The 26683-nt window shown below is 40.5% G+C and overlaps 1 protein-coding gene across 1 annotated transcript in view; it reads right to left on the reverse strand.

Moving 5' to 3' along the window:
• Positions 1-9625: 9625 nt before the first annotated feature.
• The window catches only part of LOC106543432 (ABC-type organic anion transporter ABCA8), a 79038-nt gene continuing 61980 nt past the window's right edge, over positions 9626-26683 (reverse strand). The window contains exons 32-39 of the mRNA XM_014059445.2: positions 25724-25890; positions 25397-25472; positions 22668-22762; positions 15088-15207; positions 13926-14066; positions 12504-12583; positions 12058-12113; positions 9626-11663 (exon numbers count right to left, since the gene is read on the reverse strand). Coding sequence (XP_013914920.2) covers positions 11586-11663; positions 12058-12113; positions 12504-12583; positions 13926-14066; positions 15088-15207; positions 22668-22762; positions 25397-25472; positions 25724-25890 — 813 coding nt within the window. The 3' untranslated portion in view covers positions 9626-11585. The remainder of the gene's footprint in view (positions 11664-12057; positions 12114-12503; positions 12584-13925; positions 14067-15087; positions 15208-22667; positions 22763-25396; positions 25473-25723; positions 25891-26683) is intronic.

Here is a 26683-nt window from a genome sequence, read left to right on the forward strand (position 1 = left end):
CATATCACTTGAAATCTGAGTGATCTCAACCAATGGGTGGCATTCAGCCGGTGTCTGACAGGTTCAGAAAAACCGGTAGTGGAAATTTTGAGTAGTTCAGAGAACCGTCAAATAGAGTGGCCCCACCTCTGCTGCCTCACAGCCAATCTTCTTTTGTTGCCCTGAATAGGAGAACGGAGCTGGAAAGCAGTTTAATGGGGGGTGGAGAGGGAATGAGGATTTTGCAGAATTTTTCTCCTGCCTTGCCCACAAAGCCACGCCCACAGAACTGGTAGTAAAATTTTTTGAATCCCACCACCACATCAGTCGTGACTTTCCCAGCAAGGACGTCAGTTAAGATTCATTTAATGACCGCATGGTTCGCTTTACAGCTATGGCAAAATGGTTGTGAAATAGGGCAAAGCTCACATAACACTGTCTTGCTTAGCAGCAGAAATTTGGGGCTTCATGGCGGTCATAAGTGGAGGACTACCTGTACTCAATTCTCTAGGGCTGGGAGAGGGCCTTGGACGCGGCCCTTCAACTTCTGCTTTACACTAATAGTGCCACAAGAGGGTGCTGGAAGTTTCTGGGGAAAAAAAGAAGAAGACGTGATATAACCATCCTATGAGGGAGCCTGGAAAATCTGCCCAGAGACAGAGAAAAGCCCGCCAAAAGTTAAGACATTTGTTGAGGTAAATGTATTCAAACAATCAACATTGCTGATGTAATTTCTAAGATGTATAAAAATGCCTGTCATGAGGTGATATATGGTGTATGACTGGTATAGCTAGATTTAGCTATAAAAACTCCATTTTGTTGTGGAGGGAGGGAAGAAGCCACTTCTCTTTGATTTTAGATATTTTTCCCTTTGGGAGTCTCATTTTGCCCAAAAATTCCTGGAAGCCTCCCTTATAGTCTTATCAATGAACTCAAACCAGCCCAGCTGTTTTGATTGGGTTGGGGCTAATGTCCCTTTCCTGCAACAGGTAAATTAGCTGGAAAGCTTTGCATACTTAATTACCAGCTTTTTAGTATTTTTAGAAATGTTTTATTAATGAACTCACCTTCTGGGAGGACCGGCCTCTGCCAGGAACATGAATACTTTATTGCCTGTGACCTATTGCTTGCTAATGATCCTGTGCCTTGCTTTCCCAAAAATGTATATAAAAGCTATGCTCATTTTGTATCAGGGAGGGGTTTTCAGTTTGTGATTTAATCCCCAAAGCATACTTCTTTGCACTGTACAAAATAAACAGTTGCAATTTCCCACCTTGGAAAATAATTGGCTAATTTGCCCTAGGAGAAAACAAACCCAGTGCTTATTACTGTTGGCACTATTTATTTATTTTTTTGCCACAGACATTCTATTTGCAGGTCTAATATACTTTGGTTTTCTCTAGGTTTTTTTTTCTATCCTGCTGTCTCCAGGTACTGCAACGTCCACTATTCAAACTTTTTTTGTCTTTTTTATCAAGGTTGTTAAATTTAGGGTACTGTGAGGTAAATGCTTGTCTGTTTGAATTCCAAAGTTCCAGAGTACTTTAAGCATATTCATTTTTCATTATTTTGTCTATTTTGTGGTCCCACCAGTTGTTGCTTGCAGGCAAGTGGTATTTATTGCTGTTTTTCCAGTGCACCATTTTTGTAATACTTTGTAATCAGTCTGGGTGATTTTCTTGCAAGTGACCAACTGTTTCTTCAGCTTCTTTTAGTGACAGCATTTGTGGTCTGTTCCAGTCTTCTTAATTCTGGCTTTATATGCATTTGATCTTAAGGGTTTGTCTACTGCAGAAAGGATTAGCCCCACAATTTCTTCCTGCTCTAACCATTGCCAGTTCTTGTTATTTGCTTTGCCTGCTTCTTTTTTAAAGTACTAACCACGTAATGGTTTCCCTTGCCATGTATTTTTTCTATTCTTCATTTAGTCTTTATTGTAGGCCAGTTTGGTCTCTTTGGTAGTGTATTCAGTAAACCTTCGTGGTTTACTAGTGCATCTTCGTCTCCTCTGTCCTTCTGATATTCTTCCAATGCCCCTTTTATTTCTTCAATTGCCTAGTGTAGTTGAACCTTCCATATACACCTATACTCCTTGTTAAGTAGGTTATTATTAGTGGCATTTGCCCTTGCTTGTCCAATCCATTTTATGTCTAACCATAATGGTTACTGGAGACAGAAAAGAAACTGCCAGAAGTAGCCACTGAAAGTGAACAAAGAGAGAATCCAAGGTAAAATGCCATAAGCACTCAGAGAAAAGGTTGGCTATAAAGGCAATAAATAAATAATTGCTACATTAGGCAATGAAGTAAAGTTTGAAGGACTCTAACAAAACAGATTATGTGAAATCATCGCTGCCATTACAATCTTTGTGAAGATCTTAGAATACAGCAGAGGTTAATCAAGAATAATTGAAGAAATAGCATTCTAGGTCTCTAGGTGGCGATCTGGCTTTCCTTTCAATGTTCCAATCCAAAATGTATCTGCACATTCTGTCCTGTTTCTCATATTCCTGGGATTACCATGGCTTCTCTTCTATGACAGCTATGTAATAGTGTTTAGCCAAGGGAAGGATGTGGGAGTCAAGCCTGATGGGAAGGGGAGTGGTTGCATAGCCTTCCACTCTTCTGGAACCAAGAAAAAGACCGAAGGACCTTTGCTTGTGATGTAGCAGCTCCACCTCTCTAAGATGCTATTGTTTGGGAAGCCTACATGTGGAACTTACATTTATAACACGAATAATTTTCTACTTCAAATCCACTTCAATGTCACCTACAGATTGTATTGGGGCAGAAGAGACAAAGCAAGCAAGTAAGCAAGCAAAAGTGCTTCAAATCCCTTTCATAATCATATCCCTGAAAAAGTACATTAGAGATCTGGTTCGGCTAATTACAACCCAACTGAGTAAACAACTGAAATGCTGCTGTTAGATTGCAAAATTGGAGCTCAGCCCTGGCCATGGATTTCTGGGCTGCTCCAGGCATTTTGAATTTCAAAATGACATGATGCCAAGTTTCTTACTGTTCCTTTTAATTCCTACTATTCAAGCATTTAAGCAGCATTATGAAGCATTACAAGATTATCAGCTTTAGTATGACTGATGAGAAAAATCACAGCTTAAGCTTTTGACTGGACTAATTGAATAGCAAGGAAAACACTCCAAGCAGATAATGACAGTGTTGTCAAGATCTACTCAGAGGAAGGCCCATTGTTTTCCAGAAGACCTACTGTCAAGGAAGGATGCATGGATAGGATTATAAACCTAATCCATGCAAGTAGTGAGGTCTCTGAGAGCAAGTTATAGGGTGTACAATGTCCAGGCTTCAAATATAATTATGTTCATGTCTGAGAGAATTATAGGAGTGTACTGTAAATCCCATATCACTTGAAATGTGAGTGATCTCAACCAATGGGCTTCAGTTCAAACACAAAGAAGGAGTGGCACCAGGGATGGATTCTGGCTGCCGCTACTGCCTGTTCGCTCAGGATGCTCTGCGCTGCGCCGCACTGTGCTTTGCACGGGTGCGCTTGATGTGCGCTGCGTGCACATGCTCAATACAATAAAAATTGCTGTATGCATGCTCAGAAGGCAAAAACAAGATGGTGGCACCTATGCCGATGACTAAAGAACTGGTTTGGGGACATGGCAGGCCTAGGTTGCTGCCGGTTCCAAGCCGCCAAGTTACTACCAATTTGGCCGAAACAGTCCGAACTGGTAAGAACCCACCTCTGAGTGGAACCCATAGGTGGACTTCCATTGATATGATCATCTCTAGTCCAGGCATCCAGCAAATGAGGCAAGAAAAAAATGATATCATCTATTTGCAAAATGAGGAGAAGAGATTATTAAAAAGCTTACTTGAGGCAAGTAAGTTAGGTTGGAATTTCAGCAAAAGACTTACAAGCAACTATTTCTATTTTTCTGTATCTTATTTCATCAATACAGCTTCCCAAAAGCCACAGGCTCTTCCAACTTTCCTGTTTTCCAGCATTTCCTTCTGAATCACCAAATTCACTATATTTCTGTGTTCTGCATGTTTCATACAGCTGGATTGTTGAAAGAAAACAACATGTCACAGTTTGGCACTCAAACATTTTTTATTTCCTGAGGTGCAACAGAGCAGCAATAACATTCCAACAACTTTGGAAATGAATTCTTGACTATCTTTTCTAGAAGTTGAGAAATAAATAATATGAACTAATTTTTAAAAACATAAACATTTTTGACCACGGAAGTAATTTTGCACAATTATCCATACTAATATATGATATACTTCATGATCAGTAATGCTCCAAAACTATAAGAAGTGTATTAATAAACAATTATATTGAAAAGTTCTAAAATAGTTGTTTTACAACATTTTGCTTGTTATTTTGCCACTGTGTAAACTACTTAAAAACCATTCATACTGGTCATTCCAATATTAATCGGTAAGCACCGAAATATTTGTGTCATTTTTATGATGTTTCATGTGGCAAATTTCCCAAGAAAACTACACAATTCTGGACATCGTTCTACTGTCGGAATATTTTGTAATATTTTATTTTTCATATAGGTTTTCCTTGCCATGTTATTGCAGAAAATGACAGGCTTAGACTTCTCAGGATACAGGAAAAGTTTATTTGGTAGCCAGGTTCAGAAAGCTAGCAAAGTGGCTAGCATTGCAAGTTCTGAACAACCTTCATTATCGAAACATGCGTTCTTATACATTCCCAAAAGCATTGCAACACGGAAATACTTAACACATTTCTTAGTGGTTACCTTCAGGAGAAAACCTTATAAGGAGATGAGGGTCTTACTTCTCCTTTTGTTTCAGATATGGCTTATGTGTTATTAACGAACTTTAATTGAACTTTGTGGTTTGGACTTTTGACACAGGTTTTGACATAAGGACGTTGGCTAGAACATCCTGTGGTTAGTGAATGGTGACACTTCCTTTAAGCAACTTCTAACTGTCCCTGTTATTCTATGTCTTCTTATATTTTTAATCCATATTTTATTCTGCTTTAATGTCAAGTTTCTGTGCATTCTATCAGGTCTTGATATCATTTCTGCCTTCTTCCAATACTCATTTGTTCAGTCATGTAAACATACTTCCTCTCATTTCTGCACTTTTCTTCTATGTAGCAAGCAGCTTGAAAAATCATGGTTGGACATAAAATTCATCTACTCCAACACACATACTGCTTTCTCCTATTTCATCCAGGGCTTCTGCTTACACTCCATAGTCAGGCCTCCATTCAATTATTCTGCTAGTTTTCTGACCTGGGAAGAGCTACCTCTAAATAATATTTTGCTAACATTTATGTCCTCCTTTTACTATGATGTTGAAACTGAATGCAAATATTCTCTTCACTTTGAACAAAAAAAAAGAAAAGAAAAGAAACAGTAATAAGCACTACAATTGCCATATCATAGTTACAATAATCTCTCTCAAATCTTTCCTTGGCATATAAACTAAATATTTGAAATATAATAGTTAAATGGATAGGATAACTTAAGATAGAACACAATAAGAGCTAATGTAAAGTATCTATGAGGTTAACAATTTTGTGACTGTATTTTTGACTAAATCTAAGTTTTCTAAGACAATTCTTCTAATTCTAGGGCAACAAAATTAAAGTGCAGTTTGAAACAAATGGTACATAAATTGTGTTTACAGAAACAATACTGTGGTATTTCAATGATGCACATATTTATTGCTTAAACAAGTTATTTTCCATATAATGTTCAGTAATGATACATCACTAAGAGTTCAATATTATTATAAACTTCAACTTTATTTTGCCATCCAGTAAAACTTTCCATGATTATCTGTATTTAAGTCTTTCTGATCTAGTAGGGAAAGTGTATTTGTTTGCACTTCCACCACTGCACATTTTTCTCTCAACAAAGGTGACACCCATCTTGTACTGGGAGCATATTAAAAATACGTATGCAATGTATTTGATTTCCTCCATCGAACATGGAGGACTAGAAGCAACTTTCATGAGCAATATGACTGAATTTGCCCTATACAGATAGGAGACTAAAATGAGCACTTTTCTGTAGGCTTTGAGGTCAGAATATGTGAACTGGATATGTAGAAAGGGGAGTCATAGGTTTCTTTGTGCCAATTTGTAATGAAAACAATAGCAAATAAATTAAACTTTTCAAAGCTCTATATTGCTTACTCTTTATTTAGGGTCTTTAGGGCAGTGTTTCCCAACCTTGGCAACTTGAAGATGTCCGGACTTCAACTCCCAGAATTCCCCAGCCAGCGAATGCTGGCTGGGGAATTCTGGGAGTTGAAGTGCGGACATCTTCAAGTTGCCAAGGTTGGGAAACACTGCTTTAGGGGACTGGAGGATAAAACATATGATGAACAGTTGCAGGAACCGGGCATGGCTAGTTTAGTGAAGAGAAGGACCAGGGGAGACATAATAGCAGTCTTCCAATATTTGAGGGGCTGCCACAGAGAGCAGAGGGGCAAGCTATTTTCCAAAGCACCTGAAGGCCAGACAAGGAATAATGGATGGAAACTGATCAAGTAGAGATTCAACCTAGAAATAAGAATTTTTCTGATAGTGAGAACAATCAACCAATGGAACAGCTTGCCATTAGAAGTTGTGGGAGCTTCATCACTGGAAGCGTTCAAGAAGAGACTGGAATGCCATTAGTCAGAAATAGTGTACTGTCTTCTCCTTGGGCAGGTTGGACTACAAGATTCATTTCAACTCTGGTAATCTGTCTTTTTAACTACAGGTGAAACTCGAAAAATTAGAATATCGTGCAAAAGTTCATTAATTTCAATAATGCAACTTAAAAGGTGAAACTAATATATGAGATAGACTCATTACATTCAAAGCAAGATAGTTCAAGCTGTGATTTGTCATAATTGTGATGATTATGGCTTACAGCTCATGAAAACCCAAAATCCACAATCTCAGAAAATCTTAAAATATTATATGCAATCAATAAAACAAGGATTGTACATAGAACAATATCAGACCTCCGAAAAGTAGAAGCATGCATATGTACTCAGTACTTGGTTTGGGCTCCTTTTGCAGCAATTACTGCCTCAATGCGGTGTGGCATGGAAGCTATCAGCCTGTGGCACTGCTGAGGTGTTATGGAAGACCAGGATGCTTCAATAGTGGCCTTCAGCTCTTCTGCATTGTTCGGTCTCATGTCTCTCATATTTCTCTTGGCAATGCCCCATAGATTCTCTATGGGGTTCAGGTCAGGTGAGTTTGCTGGCCATTTAAGCAGAGTAATCCCACAGTCATTGAACCAGGTTCTGATGCTTTTGGCAGTGTGGGCAGGTGCCAAGTCCTGCTGGAAAATGAAGTCAGCATCCCCCTAAAGCTCATCTGCGGAAGGAAGCATGAAGTGCTCCAAAATCTCCTGGTAGATGGCTGCGTTGACCCTGGACTTAATGAAGCACAGTGGACCAACACTAGCAGATGACATGGCTTCCTCAAATCAACATAGACTGTGGAAACTTCACACTGGACTTCAAGCATCTTGCAGTGTGTATCTCTCCATTCTTCCTCCATACTCTGGGTCCTTGCTTTCCAAAAGAGATGCCAAAGTTGCTCTAATCAGAAAAGACGACTTTGGACCACTGAGCAACAGACCAGGTCTGGTGTTTTTTTTTAGCACAGTAAGACGCTTCTGACCAGTGACGTGCAGTGAGGTTTATGGCTGGTGAGGCAGTCCTCTCCCACTACACCCCACTGACTAAAGCATTTTCTTTTGCCCGCCTGAGCTCTGACAGGCGGGCAAAAGAAAAAGCTTTAGTCAGTGGGATGTCGGGGGAGAGGAGAGAATACCTGAACATTCTCTCCTCTCCCCCGGCACCACACTGATTAAAAAGCTTTCTTTCACCCACAGCAGAGCTCAAGCGGGTGAAAGAAAACGCTTTAGTCAGTGGGATGCCGGGGGAGAGGAGAGAATGAGAAAGCGCTTCTCCCTCCAGCCCATCAGCCCGCTGCCCCTTCTCCATGGAGCCTTCAAGGCTTACCAGCGCTCCAGCCCAATAGCGGGTTTCCCGGAGCAGCAGCGAAGGGCTGAACTTGGCCATCAGGAAGGCCAGGACGGCAATGGAGACGCCCAGCACCAGCTGCAGCAGAGCCAGCAGCAACGGGATCCTGCAGTCACAGTCCTCTTCCTTGCCCGCCTTGGCATCCTCGCCCAGGCGGCTCTTCTGTAATTAAGTAATTAAGAGCACAAGGCTAAGAATTGACATAGCGCCGGGGTGGCAGGGTGGCTTTTGCCTCTTGAAAGCAGGCAAAAGCCTAGAATATTGCACCTTTTCACAATATTCTAATTTTCCCGCCATTGTGGATTTGGGTTTTTTATGAGTTGTTAGCCATAATCATCACAATTATGACAAATCACAGTTTGAACTACCTTGCTTTGCATGTAATGAATCATGGCCGCTCAGGTGGCCCCCGCTGCCGCCGCCAGCCGCTTGGGTGTCCCAGTTCTGTCCGAGCTGCTTCTTGCCACTGCCGCATTCCGCCGCCTTGCACCGCGGCCTCCTCCGACAATGATCCCCCCTCCCCAGCCAGCCAGCCCAACCTACTCCCCGCCTGGCCGGCTGGCCGGCACAAAGCCTCACCTCTCTTTTCTTCCTCCTCCCCCTCCCCCTCGTCCTCCTCCTCCCTGTTCAAGTGGTGGTGGGCTCTGCGGGACAATGGGGTCTCATTCCTCCCCTGGCGCGGCAAGCTCCAGAGGGTTAGACACGGGTGCGAGGGTCTTGACCCCATGGTGCCTCCTTGCTCAGTTGCAGCCGGCAAAGAAAGGGGAGAGGAGGAGGAGGAGGAGGAAAGGGGAAGGGGAGCAGGATGGGGCTCCCAGTGGGGGGAGAGGAGAAAGGGAAGGGGACACAGCAGACAAAAGAAAGAAAGTGCCAGCCTGCCAGCAGAGGCGGGTAAAGGACCCGTCTCTGCTGGCGGGCTGCCCCTCTCTTCTCAAAAAAGGCTGCCCCTCTCTTCTCAAACAAGGCTGCCCCTCTCTTCTCAAACAAACTCTCTCTCAAATTGAGAGAGAGTTTGTTTGAGTGAAGTGAAGAAACAAACACACGCACACACAAATTACTTGCAATAAAAAATTACTTACAAATTACATTAATTTTGAACTCCTCCCCCTCCCTCCGACCCACATACCTTTTCCAGCTGTGTCACAATCACAGAGGATTTCAACTCTGCTCTTGTCTGCCATGATGAAAATGTAAAAAATGTAAAAAGAAAAAGGCAAGAGCTGTTGAGGTCAGGCTGGATTAGCTGCTGCCAGAGCCTCCAATGAATGACTCTGCTTAACTGTTTAAAAAAAGCCTCTAAAAAAAGTGCCCTCTACAGGAGGAGGCGAGAGAACCACGTGCCTCCTTTGCATAAGGAAGTTTTCACCTTTTAACCCTTGCTTAACTCTGCTCGAGTGATCATAAAGATAGACTAAATGAGGCACATGGTTCTCTTGCCTCCTGCAGAGGGCACTTTTTAAAGAGGCTTTTTTAAACAGTTAAGCACTAAGCAGAGTCATCCACTGTGACTCTGGCAGCAACTACCTCAGCCTTTTTCCTTTTATTTTTTTTTTCTTTTCATTGTGACAGTGGTGAGGCCCTGCCTCCCCTGCCTGCACGTCCCTGAATAGAATAGAATAGAATAGAATAGAATAGAATTCTTTATTGGCCAAGTGTGATTGGACACACAAGGAATTGGTCTATGGTACATATGCTGTAAGTGTACATAAAAGAAAAGATACATTTATTACAAATCATAAAGTACAACACTAATGATAGCCATAGGGTACAAATAAGCAATCAAATCATACTAGGAAACAATATAAATAGTTAGGATACAAGCAACAAAGTTACAGTCGTAAGTGGGAGGAGATGGGTGATAGGAATGATGAGAAAATTAATAGTAATAGTAATGCAGACTTAGTAAATAGTTTGACAGTGTTAAGGGAATTATTTGTTTAGCAGAATGAAGGTGTTTGGAGAAAAACTATTCTTGTGTCTAGTTGTTTTGGTGTGCAGTGCTCTATAGTGTTGTTGTGAGGGTAGGAGTTGAAACAATTTTCAATCCTATGTCCAGGATGTGAGTTTCTTTACTTTTAGTTTTTTGAGTTACTGTGTTTTTATAAATGCACTCATTTTTTACAGGAATATTGTCTCTATTTAGTTACCAATTTTGTGTGTGCTTAGTAGTTTGAAAACAGTAACTTTGTCTTTTGGTAATTTATCAACGGACTGTTCTCCTTACAAAGAGCTAAAACCCATAATATTCTCTACCCAATTGGGGCTAATAAATATATCTATATGTGACAAAACTATTTTTAACCTACCCATCAAATTAAGTCAGTATTTTTTTAAATAATTTTAATATAAAATATAAAAATTAGACAAACTCTATGTTAATAAGCAGCCTTCCTTATCCCCTTCCTCCCATAGGATGGGGAAGAAAATTGTCCCTGTTATTACTTCTAATCTGAAGAGGAGCATCCACTTCCAGCTGTTTAGTCAACTGGAATGACCAACAATCTATTGTGATCTTTTCAGATTTCTTCCAAGTCATATCACAGAGAATGGCATCAAAGGCTGGTTTTAAATCTATAAAGGATGCAAAAATAGTCCCTTAGATAGAACAGTATATTTTTCTGTCAAATTAATGGTTTAACAAGGGCATATGGGGATTTCTCTTATTTAAAAAGCTTATTCATCTCTTGTTCTTGTCATTTCACAAGAAGCAGATTGGCAAACAATTTGTGATGATATTTAATGGCTCCTAGTTCAATAGTTAATTGAGTCAGCTATATTACTATTTATTAAAATGGAAGATGAGGATGGCAACAATACATACAGTATATCACAGAAGTCAGTACACCCCCTCATATTTTGTAAATATTTACAAAAATATATCTTTTCATGTGACAACACTGAAAAAATGACACTTGGCTACAAAGTAGTGAGTATACAGCTTGTATAAGATGAGGAATGCAACAATGCATAGGTATTTAGAGTATAGGTCTGAGATGGGTTTCTACCGGCTTGGCCCGGATCAGATGAACCGGTAGTGGTGACAGTGGGAGGCTTTGCCCACCCGTCTGGATGATTCTGCGCATGCACAAAAGCGTCACGTACACACAAGCATGCACGAGCAAACCGGTAGTAAAAACCCACCACTGGTATAGGTGTTTCTTTATCCACCCAATAAACACTGGGCATACATTGAATTGTTATCTGCATTAAAAATATTAAAACATTCTGACAAAAAATATGCCATCTGTATGCTAGACTATAAAGAATATATTTTAAATATATATATTTCCATTTCCAGTTTTTCTCATGAAAAACAAACTAGTGCAGAAACATTCATTTTGCAGTTAGTTGTGAAATATTCAGAAATGTTATATCTCTAGACATGATAAATATGAGGATTAATCTAACAGACAACTAGGCATACATTAAACATAGAGAAGACTACAGAATATCTTTTGTTCATGGGACATCCAGACACAACATTCCTTAGAGTGCTCAACCTATTTGTCCTTTCATTTTTGCTGGAGGAAAAACTGCTGTTTGTCTCGGTTATTGATTAGTCTTTCAACTATCTTATTGGTGTTACAGTTCTCTCCATTCAGAAGTTGGAGCCAATTCGAAATAATCTCGCTCATGTTCTTTGCACAATTCCAGGAATACCTAAACAATACAATAAATCAATAGCTACAAAGGAATTGCACATACAGTATATTAGGCTTATAAACTACTAGCATTTATTCTGGCTTCTATCTAGGCACATCTGAGAATATAAACTAATTGCATAATGGATTACAGCAGTTTATGTCTGTCTTTTGTTTGAGGTGGAAACACAAAGGTAAATTTATCTATGGAAGGATAAAGCATTAAAATGTGTTTTTTTAAAATTTAAAATAAGTCTTACAATTGTTCCAGTCACTTGAGATTGAAGAGTTTTACCTCCTGCCTCAAATATCCAAAATACCTTATAAACCAGCTTTTTTAAAAATTCTGGGATGTAAGAGAGTACTTTCTCACTATAAATATCACTGTGTTATTTGAATATCTAAGTCATTACCTGTTCCAAAGTGTTCAAAGAAAAGCTGTACTCTTCAAGACTGAAGCGCTGTTTAGCTGTGTAAATAAAATATTAAATCAGTTATAACTGGTTGATTTACATCTGACTTGGGTAATAATTTGCTTTCCTTCCTCTTTGTACAATTATTTTTTCTATCCAACACAAATCTCTTTATTCACTGTGATAGCATCTACACAGATTTTTAAGAGTTAACTTAGTACCTTATCCAAATAATGCTTTTGACATAGAAGATTATTCCTTTTGATTACCCTTTTTGAGAAACTCACACTCAAAGCTGGGGGTGTACTGGCAAGAAATCATAGTACTGAATGAACCTGTTCATTGTGGGTTGCTGAAATTGTGGTGGCCAACAAATTTGCCCCTGATCTAGCTGCCAGGCATTCTGCAGATCCTTACAAATCACTGCAAAATGTATTCCAACTTACCATCTTCTAGCATGGCAAAGGCTCTAGAGAGAGGCAAGGCATCTTCCATTGGGATCTTATAGGCCAACAAAGTGGATATCCTAAGAGGAAGGGAGACCAATCATTAGTTATTAAACTAACACAAAATGCTAACATAGAGCAACCAGATCTACTTGTACAGAAAAAGAAAAGTTGGCAGAGAAGGGAACATAAAAGCAATACTTTGGGGCACAGCTATGACTGTTTTATTTGGAAAGGAATCTGCATGCAAGATGCCTTATCTGTCAAGGAAAATACATGTGACATCCCTTTGCTTCTCGGATCCTGAACCTTGACCCTTTCGGAGCCAAGGTCTGAGGCAGAGGGAGCCTGGGCCAATGGAAGGGGAAAGTGCAGTTCCTACAGCCCATGAGGAATGACCTGGGGATGAGGATGAGGTAGTCCCGGGTCCCTTGGGTCTTGGAAGAGTAGCCAGAGAGGAAGAGTGGGTGCAGGCTGACCAAGGAAGGGAGGGGGAGATTGAAAGGGCAGGCAGTGGAGCAGAGGAATGGTGGAGCTCTGGAGATTAGCAAATGCCTCTCCCGCTCAATCCCCAAGTGTGGAGAATGGAGAGGAGTCAGAGTCAGTGTAGGGCAAACTGACTGCTCATGAGGAGAAATTAGGAAGTAGCTGTGAGGAGGAGTTTTTGCCAGGAACAAGTGTTTATTTTCAGATTACACTCCCCCGGCCTTGACTCAGACCTTTTGCCTTTCTTTTGAGGACGTAATTTGCCTTTCTTTGAGGACTGTTCTTGTCTTGCCATAGCCTTGAAGACTTTGCCTTTGGAACTGCTTTTCCTTTGGACACCACCTTGTTTTATGGCCTGCTGTTTGTCTTGCCCTAGCCCTGAAGACTTTGCCTTTGGAACTACCTTTGTCTTACTGGACTTTTGCCTTGTGGACTTGCCAGGTAATCTTGCCAGTGGAGCCTTACAGGTCAGTGGAGGGCCATTTGTTTAACCACTCCCAAGATAAATAGAGACCTCTCTGGAGATTTGCCTAACCATGACCACCGGGTCATAACATATATGATTTTTCCACAGTATTAAAACTTCCTGTTTAATGTGAGGTTGACAGAAAGGAACATTTACACGTCCATTTACTTGAAACTCTCCTGTTATACAATAGTTGATAATAAGCCTTAATTCAGCTTAGAAAATACACACTAATGCCAAATAAATCAGGCTGTATTGGCTCCTTAATGAAAGGCAGAGTGAACAGAGGCAACAGATGAAAGCCATATTCAGCTGGTTAATTTGACACATCCCATAAACAAAAAAAAGTTGGAAAATTCACTATCAGAATAATAATTTCATAATTAATATGGAATTAATATGGAAGAATAATATGGAATGTATTAATTATTATTTTTTAAATAAAACCTGTCAATTTGCAGAGAAGTTACCTTTCTTGACGTGCTGCTTGTGGGAAAATCTTTAGAATCTGAGTATTCACAAGATCTCCTTGTTCTACTCCCTTTACTTTTATTTGTAGCAAGTAATTTTTCCCAAATTTGTTTTTCAAATACTGAATTGAACCAAGGCACCTGCAGCAAGAAAGGATTATCATATACCATATGGTCTCAAGGCATTACTAATTCAGGCATAGGTAGTCCTCACTTAACAACAGCCATTGGGACTGGAATTTGCATGGCTAAGAAATATGGTTGTAAAGTATGATGTCATCTGACTTTATCGCTTAGTACAGCATTTCCTGCACTCCCTGTTGCCATTGTTAATCAACAATTGTGGGTTGCTCAGCAACGAGCTATTTTCCACTTCCTGCTGATTTCCAACAGGCAAAGTCAGTGAGGAAACCCTCAGAGAAATTGTAAGTCCCAGGCAGTTCACAGGCAGACCAGTGGGCAGGTAAATGGCTGCTGCCACAGTGGGGACTTGTCACTGATGGTATCCGTGAATTCGATTTTGAAATATAGTTTATTTCCACTAGTATTTCATGCAGCTGCCCTTTCCCTTGCATTCAGAGAATACCTATATGAAGTCAGATGATCTTGTGTGCTATCCCAATTACCATCAATCGTGAATTTTGCCAATGGCTTTACTTAGGTAATTATCCAAGGTCAATGCATACTTTGGCCCAGTTTGGGCATTTGTTCATGTGGACGTTCTTTGCCCATTACAAAAAAGCTTCACCCCAGAGCATCTGCTATCTGTATCAAAGACGCACAGGACATCTGTTACCATTATCCATGGTATATGTTTTTGATCTATGTGATGTGATATTTGTCTAATATCTATGATATTTTTTCTAGTCTATTGTGGAGTCATCTGAACTCCCCTGTAATTCAGTCAGTTTCAGCATTTGTCTTTGTGTCCTCACAATCTACTTAGAAATAGAAAATTGCTGCTTAAGCAATTCCTAGAAAACATATTGATATCATCAAATGAAGAAAGCAAGTTTCTTTGAATTAAAAAAAAATAGAAGCAGAACTAGAACTATCCTTTATCTCAATCACTTTGCTTAATGCAATTCTCTATTTGGGTTTTATCTATACTTTCTCTTTTTGGGTAGCCTGTTATATAGGTAAAATATTTAAAGAAACCCACCTGAGCTGACCAGACACCATGATGGCTACTCGGTCACACAACATCTCTGCTTCCTCCATGTGGTGAGTTGTCAAAATGACTCCTTCTTCCTTGTCCTGCAGCATAGTGTGAATTGCTCTCCTGTTGACAACAAATGGATGAGGAAGTTTAAGCAACCTTGAAGTGGCTCCAAAGGCCATTGCCATTCTGTTCTGATCCTGCATAACTGATGGGCACATCTTCCATGGCAGAAGGAAAAATACCCCCATCTAGTCCCAAATTAATTTTGCATTGAAGGAATTGTAAAGAGAGATAAGAAAACCTGCATCTTTTTCTCCTTGCCTCTCTCTCCCTCTCTCTCCCCACCCCCTCATGGAAAATGACTAAAGTTTCCTCAAGGCAGACTCAAGAGTTTCCTCTTTTAACTTCTGGGATCATGAGGAGAAGATGGAAGAGAATCTGCCATTTAGGAGGAAACCAGTTTTCCTCAGCATGAGTCAGATTCTTTATCTGCACAGATAGGAACATAAAAACATTTTTCCAACAGTGACTGAGATATTCTAGAGGTATGAATAGAGCATATTATCAGATGTTTTATCTGTATTCAGGTGTAAGAAGTAAGGTTTAGTCATTGGCTTTAGATATTACTAGCTGAATACCCATGCTCCACTACGAAAGTACCGTATTTTCACGACTATAAGCCGCACTGAAAATCCTAAAATTTGATTAAAAAACGGCAGTGCGGCTTATAACCCGGTGCGCTTTATGTATGGAAAAAGATCGAAAATCTCTCCCTCCTGATTTGATGCTCAAACTTGAAGCACGAGGACGGCTGGGCTGAGCGCCCGTTTCCGAGTCCCCCCCCCCGCTTGGTAGGAAGTCCAGATCGAAAGCCAAGCCTGCAGCTGGCTGGCTGCCTGGCTGGCCGGACTACCAGCCCCAGCAGCAGCCCCCGGCCAGTTGGGGTAGAGGAATACAAGCCCCATTAGCCCCAGCCCAGGCCTTCCCTCCACCCCTGCATTGACGCATCGTTCAACCGACCCATTTTCCCCCAGGGTTTTATTTGCCAGCGGAGCCCACCCACCAGACAGACCCTCGCCCCGTTTTCCCCCCCACCCCACCCAATCCGGGTTAGAGGTGTCGTGCGAACGCGTCTCTCGGGACGCCCCCCCCTCCAATTCGGGTTCAAAGCATCGCGCGGATGCGGGAAGCCTCCTGCTTTCTCTATTCTTTCTCCCTCCCTCTTTCTCTTTCTCTCTTTTCCTCTCTGCCGTCTTTCCTGGACCGGGTCTGCTGGCGGGGGGGGGGGAGGGCTGGGAGGGGCTGATGGATCCAGTACCTGCCTGAAAAGAGATAGAAGGGGGGGGATGCAAGCTTGGAAGCCACCAGACCTTAGTTGATTAGGAGCGGCAGGATTCCCCCCCCTGCCGCGCCCCCCCGCCTCTGTATTGCAGAAGGGACGAACGGTGTCCCCCCCTTATTTTTTTTTACCAAGCTCTCAGGGTGGAGCGGCGAACGAGGCAGCCCATAAGAGCATCTTCGGAGCCAGAAATCCGGTTGCTGTGCCAGCCGACATTGGCCGTGGTCTCTCTCTCTCCCTCCCCCCCTCAAGCTTCTACGCCCCGCCGCTTGATCGTTCTTGCTTTGTAAGCAAAACGGTGTGGGGGGGAGCAGAACGAAAGGAGAGCCAGAGAGAGAGGATGGGGGGGGGAGAGAAAGAAAGAGAGAGAGAGAAGAGAAGAGATCAGCTCCTTTATAAAGACTGGATTGCCTTCCGCGCGGACGACGCTGTGCTCCAGGGGGCTGTTGCTCACTTTCTGCCAGCTCTCCCGGATCAGCTTCTGATACGCGCTGGAAAGTCCGTCACGCTCCATTTTTCTCCCAGAGCTAAGTGCCAAAGGGGAGCAGAAGCGCCGTTTTGGGAGAAAGCTCCGCTCCCCGCTCAAAGGCTTGGGCTGCCCCCGGAGGAACAGGTGGCCCGGATCCGGATCCCCGAGCAAATAATAAATAAATCCACACGCGGTGCTCGACGGAGCTTTGAAAGCCGCTTTCTCGCCCGGAGCTTCCCTTCACATCTCTGGAACGGCTTGGCTCCTTTCTTTTTTTTTTAGGGCGCCCCTCCGTTGGTGCGGCTTATAACCCGGTGCGCTTTATGTATGAAAAAAGTTTGAAAAATTAACGTTAACTGATACTGCAGCTTTTAACCCAGTGCGGCTTATGGTCGTGAAAATACGGTATGTGATTGGGCTTGATAAATCGACACGTGTAGTTTGAAAATTAATAAGTAGTTACGACTGGCCTATCCTCTCCCCTTTTCTCCCTCAGGCTTGCCCCACAGAATCCTGCCCTATCCTATCCCCTTCTCAGTGACGTGCGGTGAGCTTCATGGCCGGTGAGGCAAGCGCGAAAGCCCCGCCGAAGCCCCGGCGGCACGTCCGCCATAGAGCGGAACCCTCACCGGCCATGAAGCTCACCGCATGTCACTCGGCAGTTCAAACTCTGCTCTGAAGTCCAAACTTTCTCCTCCCAGCAACTTGGCCTGTTGGATACAGTGGTGGCGGGGGAGGAATGGGCTGGGTGGGCTGGCTGGCTGGGGAGGGTCTGGCTGGCTGGTTATGGCGGACATAAACGTGACATAAACGTGAGATGCCTGGCCTGTTGGGACACAGCGGCGAGAATGTCCCTGCTGCCTCCGTGCTCCGCCGCCTCGCCCCCCGCTGTGAAGAAAGAAACACACACAAATACACACACACTCCCCACAATAAAAAAATTACAAATTAAATTACAATAAATTTGAATCACCCCTCCCTCTGTCCGATCCACCTTTTCCAGCTGTGGAAACTCTCTCAACTCTCCTCTTGTCCGCCCAACGTAAGCGTGCTCATAAGGCATTATTCGCTGCTCCCTGATCAGGAGGCGGGAGAATCAGTGCCTCCTTTGCATATGAAAGTTATTGCTTTTTAACCCTTTCTTAACTTTTAAAAGACGAAAAATTCCTTATGCAAAGGAGGCCCTGAGTTCTCTGGCCTCCTCCTATAGTTAACACTGAGAGCAGACACCAAGCCACTGTGACTTGGAATCTGGTAGCAACTACCCTGGCTTTAATTATTTAAAAAAATATTTAAAATTCTTTCCTTTCCCTCAGGAGACTGGTGAGGCTCCGCCTCCCCTGCCTCTAGTGACTGCACGTCCCTGCCCCTTCTCTCCCTCAACCTTGCCCCATAGAAGCCTCTTCTCTCCTCTTCCCTTCTCTCCCTCAGCCTTGCCCCAAAGAAGCCTCTCCTATCCCCTTCTCTCCCTCAGCCTTGCCCCACAGAATCCTTCTCTATTCTATCCCCTTCTCTCCCTCAGACTTGTTGTACAGAAGTCTCTTCTATCCTATCCCCTTCTCTCCCTAAGCCTTGTCCCACAGAAACATCTCCTATCGTATCCCTTTCTCTCCTTCAGGCTCCTCTCCAAGGTCCCAGCCCGCAGACAGGATGAGTTAAGTGCTGGCCACGCCCACGTCCAAGTGGCTATTGGAACAGAGTTACTATCAGGTTGGGAGGGGAAGTAGAACATCTAACTCCTTAGTATCACAGCGTGTTGTTCATAATAATAATAATAATAATAATAATAATAATAATAATAATAATAATAATAATAATAATAATAATAATAATACTCCGCCGTTGCCGGTCCCAAGCCCGGATGAGAAAGGAGGAGGGTTGGGGGCAGTTTGGCATCTGGTCCCGAAGATCAAAAAGAATTGAAGGATAAGATCATGGAACATTTTCTGCTTAATGAGGAAAGGCAACGTTTACCATCACTAAAAACTGTGCCTAAGAAAATTTTGGCCCCTATCATGAAAATGGTTAATGCAGTGTTTTCAACAATTGAATCGGGATCCAACTTGGAAACGAACCAGTTAATGTACAGCGCAGCTGTAATAGTCACTAATGAACTAGGCATTAAAATCAAAGTACCTAGTCACACAACAGAAAAAGCATCAAAGCCAAAGTGAAAAATCCGATTAGAACAAAAAGTGAAAAAATTAAGGGCAGGTGCTAGTAACTTAAAGAACATGCATGAGCAACGGCTTAAAAACAACAAAACCATAGATCGGCTAATCAGAAGATATAGATTGGATACAAGAAACATCAATGAAGCTGTAGAGATTGTAAAACAGCGGATAACAGCAACAGCTAGAAAAATTGAAAGATATGAGGCACGAATCATCCAATATAAACAAAATCAGCAATTTCGATCAGACCAACGGCGTTTTTATCAAAGTCTTAATGTGAATGGTGACACCAAAAGTGAAAAACCAGAAAAGCAGGCCACAGTTGAATTCTGGAAAGAATTGTGGGAAAATGCAAAGGACTACAATAAGAAAGCAAAGTGGATACATGACTTTGAGAAAAGCATTGGCAACAAACAAATGCAAGTATTAGAAATAACAACTGAGATGGTCAAAAATCGAGTAAAAAAGGTAAAGAATTGGACATCACCTGGAAAGGACCAATTACATGGTTTCTGGCTCAAATATCTGACCAGTTTACATGCAATATTGGCCAGGCAACTGAATGAAATTTTACAAAAGGGCCAAATTGATGAATGGTTGACAACTGGAAAAACATACTTGATTCAGAAAGATGCAACTAAAGGAACAACACCTGAAAACTACAGACCAATAACATGCTTGCCAACAACCTTCAAATTACTCACAGGCATTATTGCAGATAACATGATGGATTATTTGGAAACAAACAACATCTTGCCAGTAGAGCAAAAAGGCAACAAAAGAAGGAGGAGGGGCACAAAAGATCAGCTCCTAATTGATAAAATGATATTAGAAAATTGTAAGAACAGAAAAACGAACTTGAATGTGGTCTGGATTGATTACAAAAAGGCATTTGACTCACTGCCACATAGTTGGATCATAAAATGCTTAGAAACAACTGGCATTAGCAAAAATATTACATCCTTTACTGAAAAGGCGATGAAACAATGGAGAACCGAGTTGGCAGTAGGGAATGAGATCTACGGAATGGTTAATATCAAGCGAGGAATTTTCCAGGGTGATTCACTTTCACCTCTTCTCTTCATCATCGCAATGATCCTACTATCAGTAATCTTAAAAAAAATGAAATTAGGCTACCAAACAGAACATCTATTAATTGAAGTAAAGAACAAAAATCTACTGAAGGCCCAACAGACGAAACAAGAATACAGAAAAGATGTGATGAAATCAAGAATGGAGAGTTGGCAGAACAAAGCACTGCATGGCCAATTTCTGGAAAAAATAAAAGATAAAGTGGACAGTGAACAAACTTGGTTATGGTTAACAACAGGTACATTAAAGAAAGAAACAGAGTCACTAATCCTGGCTGCGCAAGAACAAGCTATCCGCACCAATGCCATTAAGGCCAAAATCGAAAAATCCTCTGATGATGCCAAATGCAGACTTTGCAAAGAAGCTGATGAAACTGTTGATCACATACTCAGCTGCTGTAAAAAAATTGCGCAGACTGATTATAAATTGCGGCCCAATTCAGTAGCACAAATGATCCATTGGAATTTGTGCAAAAATTATAATATTAAAACAGCAACAAACTGGTGGGAACATCAGCCTGAAAAAGTCACCAAAAATCAGATGGTCAAGATCTTGTGGGATTTTCGCATACAAACAGACAAAATACTGGCGCATAATACACCAGACATCACATTGGTTGAGAAAAATAAGGTCACAATCATAGACATCGCAATACCAGGTGATAGCAGGGTCGCTGAGAAGGAACATGAAAAAATCGCAAAATACCAGAACTTAAAAATTGAAATTCAACGACTATGGCACAAACCAGCAGTGGTAATTCCAGTGGTAATTGGCACACTGGGTGCTATTCCAAAAGCACTGGAATTACATTTAAAACAGTTAAAAATTGACGAAATCACCATCAGTCAAATGCAAAAAGCCGCACTGCTTGGATCTGCACGCATATTACAAAAATATGTTATGACGTCCTAGGCCCCTGGGTGGGGCCCGACTAGTAACCAATGCCAAATCCGGCGAAACAACTGGCCGCTGTGATACAATTGTATAATAATAATAATATTAATATAAGAAATGCTAATGATCTGATGGTCTTTTCGAAAAATCCTTTCTAAACAAGCACCTAGAAGCCAAGAGGAACATACATGCCACATTTCAAGTTTGTAGGCTTTACTGTTCTGGAGATTTCATGATCGCGGCGTGAGTGGTTTTTGCTTTTTTTTCTGAAAAGTTTTTTATTTTTTTATCTCTTACATACAATTATAAGTATACATTTACATAGTTGTTATTCTTCTTTACATTTGTCATTCTTATACATTTATTATTCCATTTAATGGGTTATACTATACAATTTGGATTGCTTTATTTACCATACCTTCCGCCTGTTATAACACCACTTTATTTTCCCTTTATTTTCTTTCTCCTCTATTTTCTTCCTTCCGCCCCTCCTTCTCCTTCCTTCTTCCCTTATCTCTCCCCTACTTCTACTCTTCCCCTTCCTACCCTCTCTCCTTCTCTTTATCTCATTTCCACTTTCCTCTCCTTACCTCTTCCTTCCCTCCTCTTCCTCTTGTTCTCTCCTCTTCTCTCCCTTTCTTTTTTTACTGTCATAGGTGTCTCTTTCAAATCTCAGTTTATGTTTTCTTGGGATGGTATTCAAACCCAAATATAGTTTAGTATCATTTCTTATTCCCTTACCTTCGCTAATCTATCCTAACCATGTTTTGCCCCTTTATATCTTGCTTTTGAATATATACTTGTATATTTAGTACTTTCTTTTTTGGTTTCCCCTTGTTCTCCCCTTTCTCATTTAATAGTGTATTGTCTGGGTTCTGTGTCTTCCCCTTACTTTCTTTTCTAGATTCCTTTCTCTAGCCAGTCATAAAATCTTCCCCATGTCTTGAAGTACACCAATTCCTCTTTATCCTTTATTTTCAATGTCAACCTGTTCATCTCTGAACAATCTAATATTTTTTATTATCTCTTCATCTATTGGTAACTTATTTAATTTCCAATTTTGGCAAATACAATTCTCGCTGCTGTAGTTGCATGTATAATCAAATAGACATCCTCTCTCTTTTGTTTTTCTGTAAAAATACCCAATAAAAATGTCTCTGGTCTAAATTCTATTTCTTGTTGTAATACTTTCTCTACCATGCTCTTATTTTAGTCCAGTATTTCCTTGCTTCTGCACATGTCCACCACATATGATAATTTTATATATAAACCCGTCAGGCCTGGGGATAATTTTATTTCGCCCCTCCCGAATGTTGAGTGAATGTTGAGTTTTATTGTTTAATTTATTTTGTGCACATTTCTTTTTTCGTATTGTCCCACACTCCCCTTCCTTTTTTTTGATTGTAAGCCGCCCTGAGTCCCCTCAGGGAAAAGGGCGGCCTATAAATAAACAAATCATAAATCATATATATATATAGATTTGTAGAAGGGTTACTCACCATACACAATAGAACTAAAGGAGAAAGGAAGGAAGGAAACGGGGAGAGTGGAATTTGTCATTTTTATAAGCATGTAACTCTTATACTAAAGGGTGAATCCCTCAGTCACTTACCACACCTGGCGCTTCCCTTTTGGATCCAGGCCTGTGGTTGGTTCATCCAAAAGTATCAGAGTGGGATTACCCAATATGCTCAGAGCAAAGCACAGCTAAAATGTAGAAAATGAATCTTATCTTAGAAATCACAATATTTCATGCAAATACAGAAGAGAAATGTGAAGACATAATTTTAAAAATGTATTTGTAAAGTGCTCTGCAACTATACATTTTTGAATCTGTAACGCTTCATAGGAATATGTCAAAAAAAAAAAAAGACTGCTAAAATGTTCAGTAGGCTGAAATCAACCAACCAGAAAATGTCAAAAAAATTATTAGTTTTATGTGAAATTATCAAGGACCAGGATGAATAAAGTGTTTATTAATAATGAATGCAGATTCCTTAAGTTGGAAATGCATAATCAGCAACAGGAAATTAAAAAATGTTCTTTATGCCTTTACTAAATCCTAATACTAACATTCCTCATCGTTCACAGTTTGTTCTAGACAGCTGAAGTCAGCATGAAAAAACAAAATTATGAAATATGATATCACATTTCCTGCCATGTATTATTTAGGATCATGCTAATACTTCTATGATGCTCCTATAGGATATACCAGAGTTTGGAATATTTTACAGTGTGCATGAATCAAGTTAAATCTTAATATATGAGAATGATTTTCTGAATTTAATAGAAGGTAATTTCCCAATCTGTAATTTTTAATTGCATGCTTTGCAGAATAGAACATCTGTTAAGCAAAGTCAATTTTTAATATGTCAGTATTCTTTGACTGGGATGCGGTGACTCAGTGACTAAGATGCTGAGCTTGTCGATCAGAAGGTTGGCAGTTCAGTGGTTCGAATCCCTAGCACTGTGTAACGAAGTGAGCTCCTGTTACTTGTCCCGGCTTCTGCCAAATTAGCAGTTCGAAAGCATGTAAAAAATGCAAGTAGGAAAAATAGGGACCACTTTGGTGGGAAGGTAACAGCGATCCATGCACTTTCGGCGTTTAGTCATGCCGGCCACATGACCACGGATTCATCTTCAGACAGTGCTGGCTGTTCAGCTTAGAAACAGAGATGATCACCACCCCTACAGCTGGAAACGACTTGCACGCCTTTGCCTATTGTTTGACTGGATGCTCTGCACTGTTCTTTGATTTTCCAACAGCTCATCTCATTATTCCCAGTGTCCAGCAGATTTAAAAAATGTAATATTTCCAAGCAAAACATGAGCCAGTCACGTGCTATATAAGGTTTGGTGCTTAACAAAGACTGAATCTAGGTTTCCAGGGCTCCAAGCATGGCTGTCCATGCCATTAGAGCTGCCATACTGTATTAAGCATTCTCTTCTTGCCACCATGTTATAGAAATTGGCTTTCAAACAGCACGGCCTGAATTTTCACACACACAAAAGGTAAGGTGACCAGACGTCCCGATTTCAGCGGGACAATCACACTTTATAACAATTTGTCCCATGTCCCAGGCCGTTTGAAAAAAGTCCCGATTTTCTGGCTTCATGTTGAAAGCCCAGTGGATTTGCTTAAGAAATCCTAACCAGGGCAAGACAAAAGACACCCTGTCTAATCCCTCTCTCTCTCTGTCTCAGTACTTTCATTGAAGATATTAAAACGTTAAAGCAACAAAACGGACCCCCCCTGCGCCCCTTTTACCTCATTTTATAAGAAAAAATGACCAAGTACCATAGAGCTCCAGGAAACACGTGGCTAGAGAGGTCGCGAGTGTTACTTCCTGGATTTTCCAGAGGGGAGGGGCATGGAGGTTGGAGGTCTGCTCCAAAATGGTGGCAAAGTTTCTTTGAAAAATATTTCCCTGACTAATTTCACCATTTCAATTTGCTCAGTTCTTTGTATTAACATCTACATCATTCTGGGTTGACTTGTAGTGCAAGCGTGCTGGTAAGTGAGCTGGGTTTTTTTCTTTTATTTTTTTAATGTATTTTAAAATAATATTTTATTTATTGTGCATAGGATTTTTTAAAATTCTGTGTGGATTCTTTTTTTAAATTGTCTTAGACTATTCAAAAAAAGATTCTATCCAAAATAAATTGAAGTGAAACCATGTTTAAAAATTCTATGCACAATACTTTGAAATATATTGTGCATAGAAAGAATAGTTTGAAATGTTTTACTTCAATTTATTCTGTGTGGATTCTTTTTTTAAATTGTCTTAGGCTATTTAAAAAAAGATTCTATCCAAAATACAAAATACCAGCTGCAGTTATTCACTTAAGAACTGTGGCAAGAAAGGTGGTATAATGGGCTTAGTGACCAAAGTTACAATGGCATTGAAAAAAGTGACTGATGACCATTTTTCACATTTAGCGACCATTTTCACACTTAGCAACCGTTGCAGCATCCTCATGGTCATGTGATCAAAATTTTGATGTTTGGCAACAATTACAATTTATATTTGTAAATTGTAGTTATGTTGAAATAAAAAAATATGACAATACTATTTTTGCGTTGTATGAAAATTTTTGTTGCTCTGTATAAAAATTTTAATCACCCCCCCCTCCCGGTCAAGGTGTCCCTCTTTACCAATCTGAAAATCTGGTCACCTTAACAAAAGGAGATCACATAATGCAAGAGATAAAGCAGTAAAATGGCTGAGAGAGATAAGGGGAAATAACAAAGGTCCAGTTGGTCTTGTTGCTGTTACCAAATGTTTAGCAAACCTTTCATGTTTGTCCATTAGCACAAGAGTAACAAAACACCGAACTTACTTTTCTGCTTAATCCAGCTGCTAAAGTCTTTATTTTCTTTTTTAAATGCCCTCGGAGTTCTAGAGCTTGAGATATTCTAAAAACAAAGCAGAACTTACAATGTTCAATCTATTCTGCAATTGCAAATATATTAAGAAAATAAAAGACATTCCATTGTAATATTGGTTCATGTTTCAATAGCCAAAAAAGAAAAGTCAAAACTGAAAACAATTACTTAATAAATTATAACTATTAATATATTTCAGTTTTAAATATACAAACTGACTTCTATTAATAACAAAACCTGTGACAGGGATCTAATTATTAAAAAGGCTTCTTTGTCCATACCGATTTATGGCCATAGTAGCATCATCCTTCCTGATCCCTTTTACGGCTGCAAAAATCTCCAAATGTTCTTTCATGGTCAGATTGGACCAGAGTGCATTCTCCTGAGGACAGTAGCCAAGAGCAGCATTTTCTTCTGTCATAGCTCCATCAGCTCCTTTAATATTCACCTGTTCCAAATAGGTAGCATAAGGACCTCATTTGTTTTGTCCAAAGTAAAAATATATTTTGAAATGTTAGTAAGGTGACAAGGAATGTATATGAAATACAAGTATTCCATACCAAATAGTGCACTCAGAACCAAATCCAAGAAAGATGAAGGGAGATCGCATAGGGCTACACCTAATGTAAAACAGCAGCTATTAACTACTAGAGCAAAGATTTTATGGATGACAACATATGAAACTTCACAAGAAGTTTTTGTGTCTCTAGTCGCTACTTCCAATTATAAATTAACACCCGGGTGGCTTTTTTAATATTCACATCTGTAGTTTTCCAATAAACTAGTTCAAAGTTATTTCATTTTCTTTATTCTCCTAAATTAAATAACATTTACAATGCAATATAAATATGAGGAAGAGCAAGACATTTTCAAAGTTTACTTTTTGTTCTTTCCAACTCAATGATATAAAAATGTGAAATGGACTCTGGACTCTGCCACACATTGATCTTTTTTTTCAGAAGGAAAGAAGGAAGGATGGATGGATGGATGGTTACAGGGAAAACTGGTGTGTACCAAGGACCTGTGGGTAGCCCGAAGAACTGAGGCAGAGACAGGAATAAAAGGCTAACAAGTTTATTCCCTTAAGTACAGGCTAACAATTCAGAACCGGCTTAGATAGGAACGCGCGCTGCTCGTTTGGACAGCTCCCTATTTATACAGGAGCTGTCAAACGATCAGCCAATCAGCTGTCGAGCGCTTTCCCGCTCAAACCTCTAGTCAGCGCAAGCTCAGAACACAAC

Source organism: Thamnophis sirtalis, unplaced genomic scaffold, assembly GCF_051295495.1.
Source record: "Thamnophis sirtalis isolate CommonGarterSnake01/CBP01778 unplaced genomic scaffold, rThaSir2_p1.2 scaffold_3, whole genome shotgun sequence".
Lineage (NCBI taxonomy): Eukaryota > Metazoa > Chordata > Lepidosauria > Squamata > Natricidae > Thamnophis > Thamnophis sirtalis.